The 19,680-nt window shown below is 36.2% G+C and overlaps 1 protein-coding gene across 2 annotated transcripts in view; it reads left to right on the forward strand.

Annotated features, from left to right (window-relative positions):
• Positions 1-19,680, forward strand: part of LOC120635990 — a 77,141-nt gene that overhangs the window by 39,213 nt on the left and 18,248 nt on the right. For both annotated transcript variants that reach the window (XR_005659323.1, XM_039907212.1), the window contains exons 5-7: positions 1,340-1,511; positions 5,393-5,624; positions 14,822-15,075. Coding sequence is in view for 1 of the 2 variants with exons in the window: in XM_039907212.1 (XP_039763146.1) it covers positions 1,340-1,511; positions 5,393-5,624; positions 14,822-15,075 (658 nt within the window). In the remaining variant the exon portion in view is untranslated. The remainder of the gene's footprint in view (positions 1-1,339; positions 1,512-5,392; positions 5,625-14,821; positions 15,076-19,680) is intronic.

Raw genomic sequence — 19,680 nt, forward strand, 5'->3', positions numbered from 1 at the left:
ATAAATTACCTATACTTTTATAGCAGACAAAGTGGCATGGCCATAATAAAGCAATTTCGTTTTTAAATCTCCTGTAACAAACGGTGTAATTAACGAACGCGCAACTTTTACTTTGAAGTGCGTCGCTTTTTAAGTATTTCTGTTTTCTTGGAAATATTTTCTTTAGAGTACAAATCCATGTACGGGTAGCATTTCATTATGGTCGCCCAATTATCGGAGTGGAAATTATAAATCTATGAACTGCATAGAATGCAGTTAAATATATCTAATGAAAATATTATATATTTCTAAAATAGTACTAGTTAGGCGAGAATGTTAAGATTTTAGCAGAGTCGTTGATGATTTACAAGTGAATCTCTTGAATTAAAAAGCAACTTCTCTAAATAGCAATTGCCGAGTTTCTTAGCGGCTTCTTAGGCCGGCCGGTGGTGTGTCACTAAAAACAAACATACTCGACGTCTCAAGAGTTATATATATATATATATATATAAATGTCCGGGAGGTATACAACGGGTTCCCCGGGCATCTAACAAAGCCAACGAGGGACATTCCGTGGTGGTTTACAGTTTAGGTATACCCCTTTAGTGGGGGGAGTCCAACATAATCTCTTCCTGCCCAAGGGTCGGTCGGTCGGCTCGTGCAGAGTAATAACAATGTTTGCGACGCCCTCTGTACAATGTTGGATATACGATTCCGCAACTTACGGGAGCAATAGAAAGTTGAGCAGTAGCTACTGTGAACTTTAACTACATGAAACATTGTTTGCATGAAATATGTTAATTTATTTTAATCATTATCATTCAACCTCTTTTGGTTGTAACGATTTTCTAATTCACGGTCATTTACCAGCGGCTTCCACTCGCTTGGTCTGTCCATCTTCCAACACTACGTCTTCTGGTAAATGGTCTTAAGTCACGTATTTCAGACTAGAATACAGCATTGCAACAATGGTGCTTAGAGGACGAGCTCTGTCGCAATGACTGCAATAACACCTATAGTGATTCGTGTGAGATGGTAGGGGGCTAACCTGTTAGGGGTATGGCAGTTTTATTTAGCCGAAACGATAAATAGTTTGCCAGTTGTCAGATCCCCGATGCTAAGTTGTTTATAGAGCCAGTGGCGTGCATGCAGGGTATGCACAGGGTATGCACTTAGCGGGCAGATGATGGATAACCCCAAAGTACGGTGTACAGCATCCTATTAATGTCGCACTGCTGGGCACAGGCCGTCTATTTAATAGGAGAGAAAGAGAGAGAGAAGAGTTTTAGATCACATACCCACCTCGCTGCTCCAGCGCAGGTTGGTGGGCTGGTGGAATATGCGATGATGTTTTTCACAGGATCCGAAAACAGACACATTTGCGCTCCGAGCCTGTCCAATACCTTACCTGTCACGTGGATGGGATGTTCCGTAAGTCCGACCGTGCAGGAGTATACGTCGACACCGTTGTACAAATCGGACGCCGGGTCAGGTCCAGAGGAAACAACCCGTACGCCAGTGGAAATGACATAGTAAGTGCTGCTATTAAAACTATTTTTATAACTAGTCTTGGTACGCGATGACGCAGTCTTAAGCGGTAGCTAAATAGCGGCACGGCGCGGCGGCAGGATATCCTTATTCATTAAGCGAAATCTATCAGGATACCATTACTGAGAAGAGATTAGGCCGTAGTTCCCCACGGGCCAAGTGCGGGATGGTTAACATCGAACACGTTTGAGAAAGTTATGGAGAACTCTCAGGTCTCCTCGCGATATTTTCCTGCACAGTTAAAACAAGAGATATTTATTTTCTCAATTTAAAAACGCACATAACTCCGGAAATAAGACATACATGCCGGGGATCGAACTCAGGCACCCCGAAGGTGAAGCACCCCAGTCCCCACACGCTTCGCCTCTTGTTACTTATATTGCAAACTACCCGCAATAATTCAATTTATACAATTCGTTCCCAAGATGAAGAGAGAGCAAATAAAATCAATAGTACACGTTTCACCCCAAACGATTAGCGCGTATTCCCTCGTGGATCAAAATAGCGAAATAAACTTAGCACTACCATTGGAACCGCCAGGATTATAGTGGATTTGTTTATAACCCCATGCTCAAGCTTAGTGTTCACGGTGCAAAATAAGCTAACAGCCACTCTCTATAAAATCAAAGCACTACAATAGCCATTCAGAACATTTATCTTAATATACTAGGGATGGATCCATTTATTTTGATGCTGGACGTCTATTATGAACAATGTAAATAGGTATGATTGTAATCATCTAGATTTCGGACTCAATAACTCCACTGCCACACATAGGAATGCGGTGATAACGCATTTCGTAGCTTAACTCCGGGCCCGAGTTCGAATCCCAGCTCGCACCTCTAACTTTTCTAAGTTATGTGCGTTCGAAGTAATTAAAATATTACTAGCTGAAACAGTGAAGAAAAACATCGTGAGGATACCTGCATGCCTATTCCAGTTTTTGTGTTTGTCTATATTCGTCCTTTATTTTCTTTTTAACTGTGTAGTGGTGTACAAAGAAAGAGTTTAAATAAACAAATAAATGCCATCCGCGTCCACCAATCCGCATTGGGCCGGCGTGGTGGGCTAAGGCCTTAACCGCTTCTCATTGAAGGAGGAGACCCATACTTTGTAGTGGGCTGGTGATGGAATGATTTGATGAACTCCACTGTTAGTTGAAACTGTCACATAAAGGATTTAATCGCGTTAGATTTTAATTGTAAACCACCCTTCAGTCGGGATTACCGTAATTAATATTTCGATTGATTTTAGAGGTTCATAATCAAATCAATGCAGAGTTCTAAACGCTGATGTGTACTTAATCGAAGACCAAGTCATCCTGCACTAATTTAATCAGTGGTTACGTGCGCCAGTAATTGATTCACTGCCAGTTTACTGACATTTAAGCATGCCGAAGATGAACTTAATCTTATTTAATAAAAACAATTGACGAGTTTAACTAAAGCAGTTATTCTAACTATACGAAATCACCTATACGAAAACCCTATTGAAGATAAAAGACCGTAAGTGTGCCTACATCGTAATAATTCTTTTCAAAATTCTGTTTCCTTTTTTAAAAAACTTATTTTTTTTTTCAATGTAAAAAGTTTCCTCGTTTAAAAAAAAATGTATAAATAAGAATAGCACTTGACCACAGAATAAGCAATTGACAATGGTTCAATCGCTCAGCGCGCAGAACCAATAAACCAAAAAGAAGAAGAAGTGTGCCTACGCTACGCGACGCGTACCTAAAGTGACAGGAGTCCTCGATTTTACATAAGTCTCAGAGACAGAAAATAATGTACCTCTGAAGCCTCTGAAGTAATATTTCGGTTTTAATTTACACGTTGTATAGTTAGTTATTGGGCCTGCAAATTAGAAATTAGATTTGGTTCGACAACGTCCACTGTTTTGGCATCCTTTTAAGTAAATTCGTGAAAAACTTTATTACACTTAAGAGATTGAGTGTGATTTTTAACTTAAAAAAGCCGTCTAGTGCTTTGCGCTAAAATCATTTTCGTTGATTAATGAGTGAAATATTATAATGAGGGAATTATTGTATAAGTTCTTATCAATGTAATATTATAGTACGTAATTTACTATTATGTGTAGTATAACAATTTATGATTAAGTAGTTTATAATTATTTTTTATATATATACATAAAACATATTTATTTTAAACTTAAATTGCTGCACCAACCCGTTCCTTCGTTTTTCCTAACGTCAAAGATTGTCTGGAATAGATCGCTTTAGTGACAAGACTGCCTTTGCACGCTCTATTTTCTATTCTTAGTTTCTTCTGTATAGGTGTTTACTTTGTTCAAAACGTGTGTGTGCAATAAAGCTTTCAAAAAAATAAAAGTATTTTGCAGATCCAAATCAAACGAATTATTACAACTATTGTAGTTCGCTTCCAAATTCCGATGCCGCTCATTGCAGCCCTATTATAACGAACGCTTTAAGCCGTCGCCTATTTGGTTTATATGAGTGGACCGGACCTGATATTTTGATAACTATAAAGCATTCCATTCATTCGTGACCGTAATTAATTGTCAAATGGGATGCCGATCTGAGCATTAAACGATGGCCATTCTGTCAACAAGGCGGCATCTATCTGTGTACTCTAGTGTACTCTGTTTGTAATAAATTCCGCATTAATTCCAGTCCATTCAAGCTATTTCCATGTCCATCGAGTATGGGTCTATTCAGCTTGCTTGTCACTATTGTATCAACGTCGTACTAAATTAATATCTGGAGATTGCTAGATTATCTCATAATCACTAATTTGATTATCATTAAATATCTGGAGTAATTAAAATTATATTTGATACACCGAGAATGTTCATAACGTATTATGCCAGTGGGTATTTTGGTATATGTGAGTGCATTGTCCACTTGAAAGATTCAGACAGCGCGAAAATACCTCCGAACTTCGTCGTTCCAGAGAGCTGCTAACTTTTCTGAACGGAAACGTAGCAAACTGTAAATGCACACCATGCGAAACATACGAGTAGCGCCAACAATTGATTAAACTCTTGTTGCCTTTATTAAGAGTGTGAGCTAAAACGCTACGCTTAAAACTACGGCCGCTCCGTGCACTTTTCCAATCAAACTTTATTTGCAGTTTTTAATCGCCTTACTGAAATTTTGTATAACCAAAATAACTACTGCTTGATTGATTTAGGGGTAAATTATAAATTTATTCGACAATTTTTCGTATTCTTGTATAGAAAAACGGTTTTTTTCTCAAAAGAAATTACAATTTCACTCAATAAGAATATTTACAACTTATTTTATGTAGGTTTACGTATTACAACTACGTACAAAGTGTAATGAGAAATTATATAATAAACTTGAGAGTGATGAGACTTCATACTCAGATTTTGTCAATTACAAAGGTTTTCAGTCTTTTCTTAAAAATATTGAAATTTTGTTCTATTTTAATGTCGTCAGGTAATTTATTATACATTGATGCTCCTTCAAGGCTTATATATAATCAAGGAAAAAAGATTATTAATTTTGTTTGCGAGAAAGAGAGAATGATAGCTGTTACATTTACTGTTCTTAGGCTGTTATTGTCCTAGCTCTATTGTCTTTGATAAATTTATTCTTTGACAGTTTTTTTTGTTAATATAAATATCGCTCTCTCTGTCACGGATTTCAATGGCGTCAGAAAAGCGCCATCTTTGGTCCCTAGATGGCGCTCTTTTTAATCGTATTTAAATTTTACGCGATCGAATAGATAAAAAATCTCGCATACTGCGAAATAGATAGTTAATCAGAGCGCGTTAACAAAGTTACGAACGAAATGGTTGTATGTGCCTATTTGTGCAAAAAATTTTACGTTGCTCAATTTTGATGCGGATTTCCTTTGTCCTGCAGGTGTTCATTGGTATGATTCGCCCAATATCAGAAACCTTCGCCACTGAAAGTAGAATGGAGTACTACACAATGGAGTATCGCACCCGCCACTCCATCGACGGCGGTATAATCCAGTGTGAGCACCGCATAGCCCTCGTCACTGGTTACATGGTAGATGAAGTGAGGGGCGTGAATGCAATGAACTTCATGCATCGCGACGATGTGCGCTGGGTTATCGTGGCTTTACGGGAAAGTAAGTGGATTAGATCTTAATACTTTATGATTTCTTGATTGTTACATACAAATTTGGTAATCATTTATAGACTGTTTCATCATATGACGGCCGATTGGCGCAGTGGGCAGGAACCCTCCTTTCTGAGTCAATAGGTGCGATTCCCTCAATTGGATTTTTTTTTTCAGTGTCTGTTTCTAAATATTTAAACAGTAACTTTTTTTTATCTATACATATAGACGAGCGCTGGACTGCATTGTGAATGCAGTCCTGATGGTAAATGAATATGCAGCCTAAGGTGGAGCGCGCTTGCCTAGAAGATGAATATGCCTGTTTGACGGCCGATTGGCGTAGTTTCCAGCGACCCTGCTTTCGGAGTCCAAGGCCGTGGGTTCTATTCCTACAACTGGAAAATGTTTGTGTGATGAGCATGAATGTTTTTCATAGGTGTTTATATTTAAGTACAGTGTTTATATTTATATTATAAGTATTTATGTATATTATTAATAAAAATATTCATCAGTCATCTTAGTACCCAAAACACAAGCTACGCTTACTTTGGGGCTAGATGGCGATGGGCGCATTGTCGTAGTATATTCATTTATTATTTATTTATTATTAATTATTCTGTATATTATTTGTAAAAATACTCACTCATCTTAGTACCCATAAAACAAAATACACTTATTTTGGGACTAGATGGGGATGTGTATTGTCGTATTTATTATTATTATTTATTTATATCAACCCGCCCACTACACGGCACGTGCGGTCTCCTACAATGAGAAGGATTTAGGCCCTAGTCCAACACGCTGGCCCAGTGTGGATTGGTGGACTTAACACGCCTTTGAGAACATCATGGAGCACTCTCAAGCATGTAGGTTTCCTCACGATGTTCTCTTTCACCGTTGAAAAAAGAGATACTTTAATTTCTTAAAACGTACCTAACTTGGAAAAGTTAGAGGTGCGTGCTGGGATTCGAACTCGGCTTCCCAAAAGTGAAGCGGTAGTCCTAATAACTTGGCTTTGATCATTTAGATTGTTTAGCTGTCTTCAATTAAAAGAAGAATTCCAATCAAAAAGCCCAAGGTTGTGTATTCCACGATTATAGCTCCATTCTTGACCGTTATATTCTGTATCTGTAAAGATTATATGTCTATTTCTGTAACTTGTTGAGTTATATGACGAAAACAAATTTTAATTTAATTATTATGTTATACAGCGTTTACTTTAATGCCTTGCGAATTTTAACTCTGTGAGATAATATTGCGAAGTCTTTCATAATTAATGTCACTGACGTAACCAAAATATGTTCTCGCGTAGAGTTCTTTGGTTCAAACAAAGTCGATTAATTGTCCACGTGAAAAACGTCACGCTCTGACATTTGTAAGGTCTCAGTTGAACGGAAAAGTTATGCACAAGAAACAATAAACAGAGGGTCACGAATTTTCGCCACCGCTCCATTGTTCACAGCTTTATAGCAAAATTACTTGTTCAAATTTGGTAAACGAATTTCTTTTTTTTTTTATAAAGTAACAATTGGCGGACCAACCATATGCCTACCAGGTAGTAAGCTAGAAACCACTGTTTATAGATAGAACAACACTTCGCAGTGCATGCAAGTAACTGATCCTGCAAAGTGCCGCCATGTGCTTTAAATTACACCGGCAACCAAAACGGAACACAGCATTGCGACAATGCTGCTTAGCGGCAGAAATGAGCATGGTGGTAGTACTTCCCCGGACGAGCTCTGTCACAAAAACCTCTACTACTACTAAAAGTATACCTAAAATGTATGCGAGTATAGACTCACCTGAACGACCCGACCTATTATTACTGTCTTGCAAATTTACAATCAAATTCCAGACGTCGTGGGTCCTCTCCCTACCCTCCCTATATTATTCCCGTCATATACAAAGATATACGTATAAAATTGATATTAAAAATGCGAGTTATTTAATAAGTAGGTATTGCAATACATTTTCTGTTGCTTTTTGCGATTTTTTAATAGCGAAAGTTATGAAATACAACGTTGTTTTCAGCGAATTCTTTGCATTGCACTGTATCAAATTAATTTGTGTTCCCCTTTTGCTAGCAAGAGCTTATGAACTCCTGTTTTCAATTTTCAGTTTTCGCCTGACGATAGTAATTTCTTCATTTAAGTTAATATAAAATACTTGCTCCGGATTCTAAAGGTTCGTTGCAATAGATGAATTTCCATCTCTTTGAACGTACCCTTAAGATCCGTAAAGTAGCCAAAAGGACTTAATATTATATTTTACGTTCTATGAAGATCGTATTATAATATTGCCTTGCAATCTTCTCAGGATGCTCAAAGAACCTCTGGCGGAGTTCTGATCTCGTCTGTGTTTCTTTGAACACGGATATTAAAACGTGGACTCAGAAAACCCGGAACCGGTAAGCTAGGGCGCAGAATGTACTAGAAACTATTGATATTTAAATATATTGTACCGATATTTATACTGATATAGAGGTTAAATTTTCAAAAAAATATTTGTAATTCATGAAATTCCGTTGTTTTTTTTAATTTTACTTATATATTTCGAGCGGTACCCGTTATTGGAATTATATCGTATTTGATACGATTTCGATACCTGATATATATTTTACAAAGACATGCGTTTTAAATACGGATAGTCTTACTAATTCCAAAAAAATGCATGTTGCTACAATTCTTCTTTTTGTATTTCACTATAAGTTAGCCCTTGACTGTTACACCTGATAGTGTGTGATGCAGCATAAGATCGTAACGGGCTACCATGTTAGGGGTTATGTTAAGTAAATACCCCAAATCAGTTTTTCTACGCGATATCGTACCGGAACGCTTAATTGCTTGGCGGAGCGGCTATGTCGTAGAGTGGTAACTAATCCCGGCCAAATCCTCTGATAATTGTCTCTACAAAGGAAGCGAACCCCACCCACTTTAAAGCACAAGTCGCAAAATTTCTTGACTAACTTTATTCGGCCAAATTATCGATGCAAATATTATGCGTACCTAAAGCCGCTACCCGTCAAGATGGCACCAGCAACGTATATGAGATCAAAATCGATAAACGCGTTTACATTAAACACGTGTACTAGGATTATATTTCAATACCAGCACCGGAGTTTCTGTCCACCCCTTGACTCCGGAATTCATCCCGGCACCTTTTACGTAAATTAACTCGCATGATTTACCCTCATGTTTATCAATCTACCATTTCAATTTTACAATACGGTATTATGATCAGCTGATTGTGTATATAATATCTATGTTGACCTCAGGTCAGACGAGGGCGCTGAAAGTATATGATACAAAATTTATGTGTACGGTGTATTAAATGTTCTTACCGAAATCAAATCATTTAGCGCGTTATAGAACTGAGGATTTTTCAAAATTTACCGTGCAACGAGCACGTTATGATGAAGTTAGTCCCCAATGAATATTTTAATGAATTAAAGATTCATTTAATTCAAATGCGTAATGAATAATTTGTTATTAACTGCAACGAAGTATAATTTCCTGGGTGCATAAACGTAAGAGTTTTTCTTTATTGTTCACTCTCTCTATTGTGTATAAGAAAATAAAGATATTATTTTTATGTATTTTTTTATCCGTCAAGTTGATAGCAAAAAAAAGTGTGTGCGTGTAACCTTTACGCGCGTAAAATGTTCCTGGGACTCCGCCATTTCATTTAATATTCACTATTTCATTTTATATTCTATTTAAAATTCATTAATATTATTTTCACATTTTATAAATATTTTCATTTATTACATTTTAGAATAATTGAGAGTAGAAAATTGAAGGTTAGATCAGCTCATGTCAATGTAACCTTGTCATTGAATATTATAGAATGTCGCAATAGTCACAAAATTTATCAATAATTTATTTATTACAAAAGTAATAAATAAACATATTGTATATTAGAAATAGTATATTTAGAAATTTTCAAAAAAACTGCAATTTAATTTTTTTTTTTAAACTTTTGAACTTTTACTTGCTTTGCTATTCACAATTGATCCGTTTGAAAATATTGGAAATAAATAATCCTAATTGATTATGATATCAAGAAGCGTGGAGTATATGAAATATACTTACGACCAATCCAAATTATTATTTTTAAATAGCGGAAACTAAACATACGTCTGACGTCAGCGTTACTTCCGTCAATATCTAAGTTTATACCCTAGTCGTTTTACGTCAAAAATAAAGCCGGCACAGTAGTTTTTTCTAATCCATTTTTCTAATTTTTTTGTTTTTCTTATTTACTAGATTTATTTTAATGTGCAGCGAGAATTCATGTTTCTATTTGAAGATAGTTATGATATACTTTCGAGCCGATGTTTGCCATTTACAGTAAACTGTAAATTTACAGTAAACTGTAAATGGCAAAAATCGGCTAAAAAAGCAAACAAACGTGAGCCGCAGGCCGTTGAAAATGCAATCCGTTTCAAAATGGCTCTAGGCTAACCGAGTACGAGCCTCTCGGAATTCATACCGTACTCTTTTTGTTTATCTATCAATATCATGCTATGCGTCAAAAATGCACTGACATACAAATCATACGCTAACTGGTTTAAAGACATTTTTTTAACTATTAAAAAATGGTGCCATTTCCATTTATTTTCAAATAATAAAAATAAAAGAAAGACCTTCATAATCATCTTTTTAACGACAAGTTAGTGTGCTAGTCTCACAACATCAATCAATATATAATAGATATGACTAAATTTAGTTAATTGCTGACAATCCCAAAGTGATTTATCTGCACCTTAGAATCCCTATTCTATCTACTTTACGACGCGGGGCGTTCTGGAGTTTTGTTTGCGCTACAACTTCTATCCCGCAAGAGGTACATGTCGTAGACACAAAAACATATTTTAGCAATAGCATCTAGAAGCCAGGAATAGTTTATTTCTGATACGCACTTATAACTTCAAATGCAATGCAATTTTTTTTTCAAGGGGTGGATAAAAAAAGTTCTTAATAAACCCACAACGCCTTAGTGCCTCCCCTGCGGCAGATAATCATGGGCGGTAGTAGCCGCTTAACGTCAGGTGACCCGCTTGCTCGTTTGGCCGCTATTAATAAAAAAAAAACATTACATTTGGCGCTTAATTGCGACTTTGGTAAGTGATGATACAATTAAATCTTATGAAATTTATACCGTTGCCAAAAACTGTTCGTGTGTTGTTTATTAAAACATTAATAAACATACATTGTATGAGTAAAGGTAATTAACGTCAATCTATTGAAGTAGTTGTTCAAGCCGCGATACTTTATAGTGTAAATTCAATTGTGCACTTTGACCAAAAGAGCATGAAGTGTGAAGATAGAAAGTATTGCAACGGCATTAAATTGATTTATACGATTGTAACACGTGTAATTGCATATACCTACTTTTACTTGTTTATCATGTATTATTTGTATAAATTGTTTGTTTAAGAATATTTTTTCACTATCGCTGCTTATATTTTCTTTTTAAAAATAAATTACCCGGGCAGATTTTTTGTAGGCTTTTCGTAGACCAGAGCGGGCCTGGCTTCCAAGCCTTGTAGCTTTAGTTTTAAATCAAGGAATATTGAAAATTATCACCATTATCTTACTTCAATGAAAACATTTATATCAAATGGTGCAGATAATTGGAAAATCGCGTCTTTGCGAATACTTTACTCTCCCAAAGGAAGGGATTTTTGCATTGTCGGTTGCTAAAATCTGAGACCAGGCACTTTATTGGAAACTTAATACCTATCCCACGGTACCACATTGGCTAATTGCGGATTGCGATTAGTTAAAAATTATTGCTTTGCTTTGGTTACAATATGTTTAAAATATTATAATATTTCTAAAATCTAGAGTCACGGTGTTTGAGGTCCTACTCCTTCAAAACGGCTCATCCAATTTGTAACCTCGAAGCAGTGTTATAAGTTTGACGTATCTATGTGTGTGTGAGTGTGTTTGTGCGGGTATGTATAGTGTCTGCGTGTGTGTTTTAGAGCATGTTTTTTTACAACTACCTTTATATGGGTATGTTATGAAAAGGTTTGACTAGTAGTATAGTTTACACTACATTGAAAGTCGGGATTTTTTTGTATTAAAAAAGTTCCGCGGTATTAGGGACGCTCTAAAAATTACCAGTATCCAGCAGTTCGTAAAATTTATTTGTCAGTATTCAAAATATTTATTTATCCATTATCCAGTATCCACTTGTACACGTATAAAAATACCCGATGGACAAGTAATAGTTTTACCTTTAGAATATAATATTTTTGCAAACAAAGGACCTAAAGGTACAGGGGTTTAAGGGTGCTAAATTTTTCAATTTGTATTGTTTTTAATATTCTTTTCTTGAGAAGTTGGAGGTTTTATTTTTAATTTCTCACCATTAAGTACCTACTACTTACACGCATGCTGATTTAGTATTTACTTGTTTACCGTCTGGCTATCGCCGTGCTAACTGTTATTGCTTTGATAAACCAATTTGCATATAACCATAACTAAATATCCGCAAATAGAAATGAGATAACTTATCATTTCTCTTTGATATTCTTATGACTGCAACTAAATTATTACTCTAACAGCTCGTTATTTTATACAAGTGAAAAACCTACTTTGAATTATAATGTTTAATGGAGTGTATATTATGTGTGTTAATATAATTATTTATTTTATATTTTATTTTTGACGGCCGATTGGCGCAGTCGGCAGCGGCCCTGCTTCCTGAGTCTAAGGCCGTGGGTTCGATTCCCACAACTGGAAAATGATTCTGCGATGAATATGAATATTTTTCAGTGTCTGGGTGTTTATATGTATTTTATAATTATTTATGTATATTATTTATAAAAATATTTATCAGTCATCTTAGTTCCCATAACACAAGTTACGCTTTCTTTGTGGCTAGATGGGGGTGTGTATATTATCGTAGTATTTATGTATATGTTTAGTAAGTATTTAGTGAAACTTTAACGGTCTTTGTCACTTGCTGATTTCTTAGAATAATATTTATTCTTCCGTTCACCACGCGCGTGTTTCTCTGTATCTTCAATTTTAATCACTAAACCCTAGGCCAGCACGTATCATCTTAGGTCACATCTGCACTTTCCATCAGGTGAGGTCAAGCTATTACAAATTTAAAAAAAAACACTACTTATTTTTTCATGCGACACACCAGCAATTAATTGTAGCAACATTCATAAAAAAATAAAATTCATAAAAAATAAAAAAAAGAATCTTCTGCCATAACAATAATTAATTGTAGGTTTTACAGCATTATCATTATTATCTCGGATCGAAATAAAAAAAATAAAAAAAAAGTATTAAACTAAAAAGTGTTATAAATTATAATTTCTATATTACTAATGAAAAAGGCTGAGTTTCTGGTGCCATAAACGCAGTGGCGTGCATTTAGAGAAAATTTCCGGTTAGAGTTGTAAAAAACTTAAGGTAAAAAACTTTAAAAAGAGTTATAAAAAGCCTACCCTCCAGTATCTATAGCTCGCAGTGGACATCTTCTTCAAATCGTATCATCTGTATACCCTGTGCATACCCTGTATGCACGCCACTGCATAAACGTATGTAATTCTTATTTAAAGTTTAAAAGGGGTCTTTGGGACTTCTAGTTTTCTAGTTCTCTTGAAAATCCAATGAGTTAAATTCACTCCATCTGATTTAATAACGCGGAGGTTTAGGCTAAATTACTGCACGTGTGGGCTATCAATTATAACGATCCCTTTAGTAGATGCGCAACGCAAATGTGCATTCATTGTCTACGGTTACTCGGGTCTACGAGCCGTAGCATCATTAGTACGAGCTACCTGCGCCTGACTTATTATAATAAATTTTGTATTTTTTTCTTTTAAGACGCGATTTTATAAAGCAACTAGCTTTTGCCCGCGGCTTCGTTCACGTTAAGTTCAATTTTTGATGTGGTAAATTTTAACTGCAAAGGTATAAAAAAAGCCTCGCTGCTAATAGAAAAATATGAACGTTAATTACTTAAAAAATCTGAAATATTCATATAAATTTTCATTCCCTATTTGATGCCTTTGGATTTGGAATTATTAAAATTTGTTAAACATGTATTCCTTGATTTTTAATCGAACACCTAAAATCAAAGTTTCATGGATGTAACATAAATTGTTGATGTGAAAAATAAATTCATAAATGAAGGATTCTATACAAACTTTCATCCCCCATTTAACCCTGTTAGGGTTCGAATTTTCAAAGATCCTTACTTAGCGGATGCCTACGTTGTAATAACTTTGTAGAAAATTTCAGCCCGATCCGTCAAGTGGTTAGAGCTGTGCGTTGATATATCAGTCAGTCAGTCAGTCAGTCAGTCAGTCACCTTTGCCTTTTATATATAGAGATAAAGGCACATAAATGATTAATAAACAAGATAACGCTATACTTAAATACATAATACACAACTTAAAACTTACTTAAAGAAAGAAAATAGGGATAGTTTCTATGCACGTAGAGCTAAATCGCTTTTCATGGAATTATTTTTACTTCAGCTCACTCTTCCCTACACCTCTTTCTTGTTCTTCTCCTTTCCACGTAATTTTCTGTGACATTGAGGGGCTATAAATTCTTAATCGCAAAAATAAAAAACATGATTTTGGTATTACAGATAGATTGAGATAAATTTGTATATATAACTTGGCAGACAAAAAAAGGGATTTAAAATTATGTCCAATGCATACTAAGTTTTTACCAAATAATCTCACCCTGGTATTAAATGATGATGCTGTCCTAGATAGTAGCGGACTAACCTGTAATGGAAAGGGCAGTTATACTAATATATCCGGCATAGTACCGAAACGCTAAGGCACGGCCGCAGCCTCCTATCAAGAATTGGAAACTTTAAAACCGGAGCTCACAGGGAATTTGCTTCAAAGTCAATTCCATTAGGCGTATATAAATGTTATTTAAAATCCATATCCCAAGTCGGCTGTTACGCGGCATCGTACCGGAACGCTAAATAGCTTGGCAGGAAGTCTTTGTTGTAAGGATACTAACTAGCAACGAACGAACCAGACATTATCTGGGAAAAATTAGTAATTACAACGTCCCAAATTTCCCCCGGCGGGATTAAACCCGGGACCTCCCACATAAAATCACAGCAATGGAGGGTCGTCAAAACTGCCACCCGCCACTCTAGTAAGCGCGGGGCACTGAGCATGCTAATTAATTGATTAATTTCTCTTTTCAGTGTACGTCAACCACCGTTTAATGGGTGAATCTTGCTACCGTCTTATGACGAAGAATGGTCAGTTTATATACATGAGCACCAGGGGAGCTCTCGAAGTGGACCCTACATCGAAAGCTACCACTAGCTTCGTTTGCACTAACACTTTGGTACCGGAGAAAGACGGCATCGAACTTATAAGGATAATGAAGAACAAGTTCTCCTTGAAGATCAATAACGAAGAATTGAAGGACGAATGCAATTACATAAACCCTGAGGTAAGTAATACTTACAATTAGCCTGAGCTTACACCAGTAAGCTTTACTGACGTTACTTAAATATAGTTCAACGGGTACATACCACGATAATATTTTGGATTTGTCGATATTTCGACCCAGTTGCAGTTTTTGTGCTTCCGAATTTCAAAAACTTCAATCGTGAGGACGGTTTTAAAATAGCAAGTGTGTGGAATCCAGTGGTAGAATTATGCAAAGCAAGAAACCATCGTAAAGCTTTTCAATTTAAAAGTGACGTTGTTAGTGTAGTGTGTCGAACAGTTCGACACACTAGAATACACAAAAGAATACGAAAGTGGGTAATCAGATTCTGCCCGTGACATCCAACTTGACATCTCGTACCTACGCAGTACCGTCGTGACCACGATCCATGCAACTGGGTCGAAATATCGACAAATCCAAAATATTATCGTAGTATGTACCCGTTGAACTATATTTAAGAAATATTAATTAACGACGAAAATCTTAGTTTAAAATCTTTAATTACTTACGTTAGTTTTATGTACTATTAGTAAACAACTTTGTTAGCTAGTTATAGTTACTCAGGTAAGCTGTAAGTCGCTATCACTACTTCCGCAATTGCCTTACGTTAGTAAAACTTACAGGTGTAATGCTTACTGTACTTCTTTTCTTTACTAAATATGCAACTTTTGGTTTTCTTCTCTATGCGACTTAGCACGGTCGCTTTCTTTAATTTGTCCCTCCAGGATATTCTTAACATTCTCCTGCATTAGTATTACTATATAAACTCAGATTTTAATTAACTCTTAATTTTTATCAAATTTAATGAGGAAATAAAAAAATTGCCATCACAAAACATCAAAAACATAGGAATTTCATACAACATTCCAAACCACATTTCACCCCTTTGTTATTTGGATAGAATCCATTCTCATTGATGAAACGCATAACACGAGCCTGTATTGTTAGGTTTATGAACCAAATAGTTTAAAAAACCAGCTTAATAATAGTTGTATTTTTTATTCATAAATTTGAACACAAAAGAGAGTTTTGTTTTCATAATTAGAATATAAAATACATAAATAGCTTCGAAAATACATTAAAGACAGTCTTATAAAATTGCAATTCCTATTTTACCACTTAATAGGACGAATTTACAAAAATTCCACGTCATAATACGCCTACGCCGTAGAACATTACTGTGATACAAGCCACTTTAAAACTGAGAATATTAAATATACAATCGTGAATAGCAACTAAAAAGTGTTCGCGAGGGATTTGACAGTCGGACAGAGCCAGCCGACGCGACTAAAAACCGATCATGGTAATCTAATTTCTTATAAACCTGAGATATTCAGTGAGATTGAGAAATACTATTACAAATACTGATTTCTGGACGTCACTCGTCTTTGAGAACATTATGGAAAACTCTCAGGCATGAAGGTCTCACAATGCTTTCTTACACCGTTGAAGCAAATGACATTTAATTCTTAAAACGCATATAACTTTAGAGGTCCGTGCCAGGTGCGTGCCAGGGCTCGAAATCGGCCCTATGAAAGTAAAGCCGAAGTCACCCACTAGGCTAGTAATTTTCGATAGGGACATATTCTCTACGTGACTATTTACCGCGACGTTTTTAAGGTTGTAAATTGGAACGGGCTTGGCATCTACATCAACAAATCACTCAACCTTAGTTTGCCGACTGTGTAGTCCTAATGGTAGAGACTCTGGCAGACTTTAATACAAAGCTTAATGACCCCAGGAGTGTTCTACTACAGGTGGACCTACGAATCAACGTAAGCAAGTCGCAGATTTTTTTTTTAATTTACTACAAGTTAGCCCTTGATTCTTATCTCCGCTGGTAAACGAGTGGAAGCAGTCTAAGATGGTACCTGATTTTAGCAGTTGTTTTAATACTCCCCCTAACCTAAGGTTTCTAAGTGGCATCGTGCTGGGACGCTAAATCGCTTGGCGGCACGTCTTTTACGTTCCAGACCGAATCTGAAAAATATACATTCCCAAATTGGGTCTACCGGGAATCGAATTCGAGACCTCACGAGACCTCAGCGCTCACCAATGTGCCAGGAAGGTCGTCGAGAAAGATTATGTCTAATTGTCACGTTTCGCTGCACCCAGTAATCATATAAAACTCTGTACAAGAAATTGTAGCCGAGTATATAATCGTATACATAAGACATACGTACCTGAGACATACATAAGCGAAAAAAAGGTGAATTACTTGATCCAACTTAGCGCATCAACCAACAATACTCCAACGGGTGGTTAATTTTCGTAAAGCTTTTACACCGATTAGAAAAAAAAAAACATTTGCACCGGCATTTGTAAAAACAACCTTACTGAAAAAACACGCATTTATTTTCAATAATATTAGAAAGAGAATAGACTAAAATCACTCCTGAAGATGATAGAAATCATGATTCCGCCTAAAATCAACACAGCTTGCCTACAACATTGAATTCAATGAATTTTTCCACCAAACCATATAATGGATTATTATCATAAAAATAACGCGTTTTGTAAAAGCCATAACGTCTGATCTTCATTGAATTATAGAAAAAAATGCGTCAAAACACAAAAGCCTATAACATAATTAGTAAAGCTTTAAATAAAATAGAGAAATCAAAACAAAATCACTACATATTCAATTAAACTTGCACGGGGCATAAAGAGTTAATAGGTGTAGTTAAAACATGTTCTCGACTCCAACATCCTTAACTTTTATTAAATTAGTACACCTAACTCCGTTTTAATTTTTGATTATTATAAATTTTGCAGGCGTTTTTCTAATTTTTTCCCCACCAGTGTCCATTGATTTGACTTTAATGTAATGTAACGTTATTTTTCTAACACTTTTAAACATAAACAAAACTAGCGACACCAGATTTATAAAACTGTAAAATTAGGCTGTAGCTTCTTTAATACCGGATACATTCCTACGCCCAAAAAACGTTACCCTTGTGCTCACTACTGTGGGAAATGGATAAGTAAATATATGTATATTGCTTTTTCTCAAAATACTTAAAATAAAATAAGTTTTAATTATGTTTGAATTAATAATGATTTCAAAGAATATCATAAGTTACCAGGAAAGCATAAATCAGAATAGCACTCTTGATCAATGCGTAGCCGAAAAGAAAAACTTAATCAAACGCAAAAAAAAATTCAAATCGGGCCTAACGTTCCTAAAATACGCGCTTTCACACATGCGTTTAAAAAAGCTCACCTCCTCACCTTTAAACTATAAGTTTACATCAACGAGGAGCATAACGCGCAGGGCATGACGTATAGAGCTAGCTCCGCCCATCCCCCATCTCTCTATGATACCCCCGTAGCTTCTGGAAAATTAACAACAGATGCAATTCGAAATACAGGAAGACCTAGATTAATCAGAGTCAAAATATGAACCCTATATGTAAGTGCTTAGGGAATTTTATCTATTGCACATTCAGTGATCTAACTACGTTTTTCAGATGCACCTTGCATGTAATGCCTGTGTTTGCGTGCACTATAAAAACGTAGGTGGCCTTCACGAATGTCATAAATCATAAAGCGCCGTACCTGACCGCTTGTTCGAGAGTACAGGTGTTTTACCGTGTTGTGGTTTAAACAGTGTCGTGTAAGCGCGCGTTAAACGAACTTTGAACATTTTGGCCGTGGCAATTGATACTTAATTTTTGCTCGAGTCCTGTCTGTGAGGCTCCTAAGGTAAGTTTAGTTTAAGAAAGTTAAGTTCATTACTTAGTCAGTCTTTGTATCATAGTTTATTTGTTTGTTAAATTTATTAAAAAAAAGTTTCACAAAAGTTGGTTCAACAAATGAAAAACATTAGTGCCAATTCACAAATAATAATGCGAAGTTCTACATACTCATCATCATCTCATACATCTCTGAAAGTTGTACAGGCAAAAAGTTCAGTGGAAGTTTCAAAAAATATTATTGTGCGGGCTATTTTCTTACTAACGCGAGCTTTTGAGTGCCGTTGTTGAAAGAGTTTTAACAAGCAATTGACGTCCACTGCTGGTCATAGATCTTGTGTAGGGAGTGCCATTATCAGTGGTCATGGGCCGCTTGTTTTCAGCGGCTCCGCGCGACTGGCTTTATGTCGTCGGTCCACCTCGTCGGGTTTGACCAACGCTGCGTTTATCGAGGCGCGATCGGCGTTCCAACATCTCGAGACCCCAATATCCATCGTTCTCCGAGCTATTTGTACCACCCATCGTACACACAACTCTAGTTCTTCTGCGGATATATTCATTTGTATTGATCACATAGGGATAGGTACTCCAAGAATCATTCGCTCCATCCCTCGCTGACTGACTTTGCGCCTTCTTATGAGGCCCATAGTAAGCAACCACCTTTCAGAGCCCTAAGTTCGAACACGTACTGCTACAAGATTTTGAAGATTCGTTTTCAAGAAGTTTTAAATTGAACGCTGCTCATCCGCGTTGGATTTAGCTGTACTTATAGCTGTAGCTTTCTCGAAAGTGGGCCTGGCTAACTGGTTTTCCTAAGTATATCCTTACCAGCTAGTCTAATATTTCAAGTGGAGAGCTCCGAACGATCGCTGGGTTGAGCGAAAGTGTTAGACATTATTTTCATGTTACT

This window comes from Pararge aegeria, chromosome Z, assembly GCF_905163445.1.
Source record: "Pararge aegeria chromosome Z, ilParAegt1.1, whole genome shotgun sequence".
NCBI lineage: Eukaryota > Metazoa > Arthropoda > Insecta > Lepidoptera > Nymphalidae > Pararge > Pararge aegeria.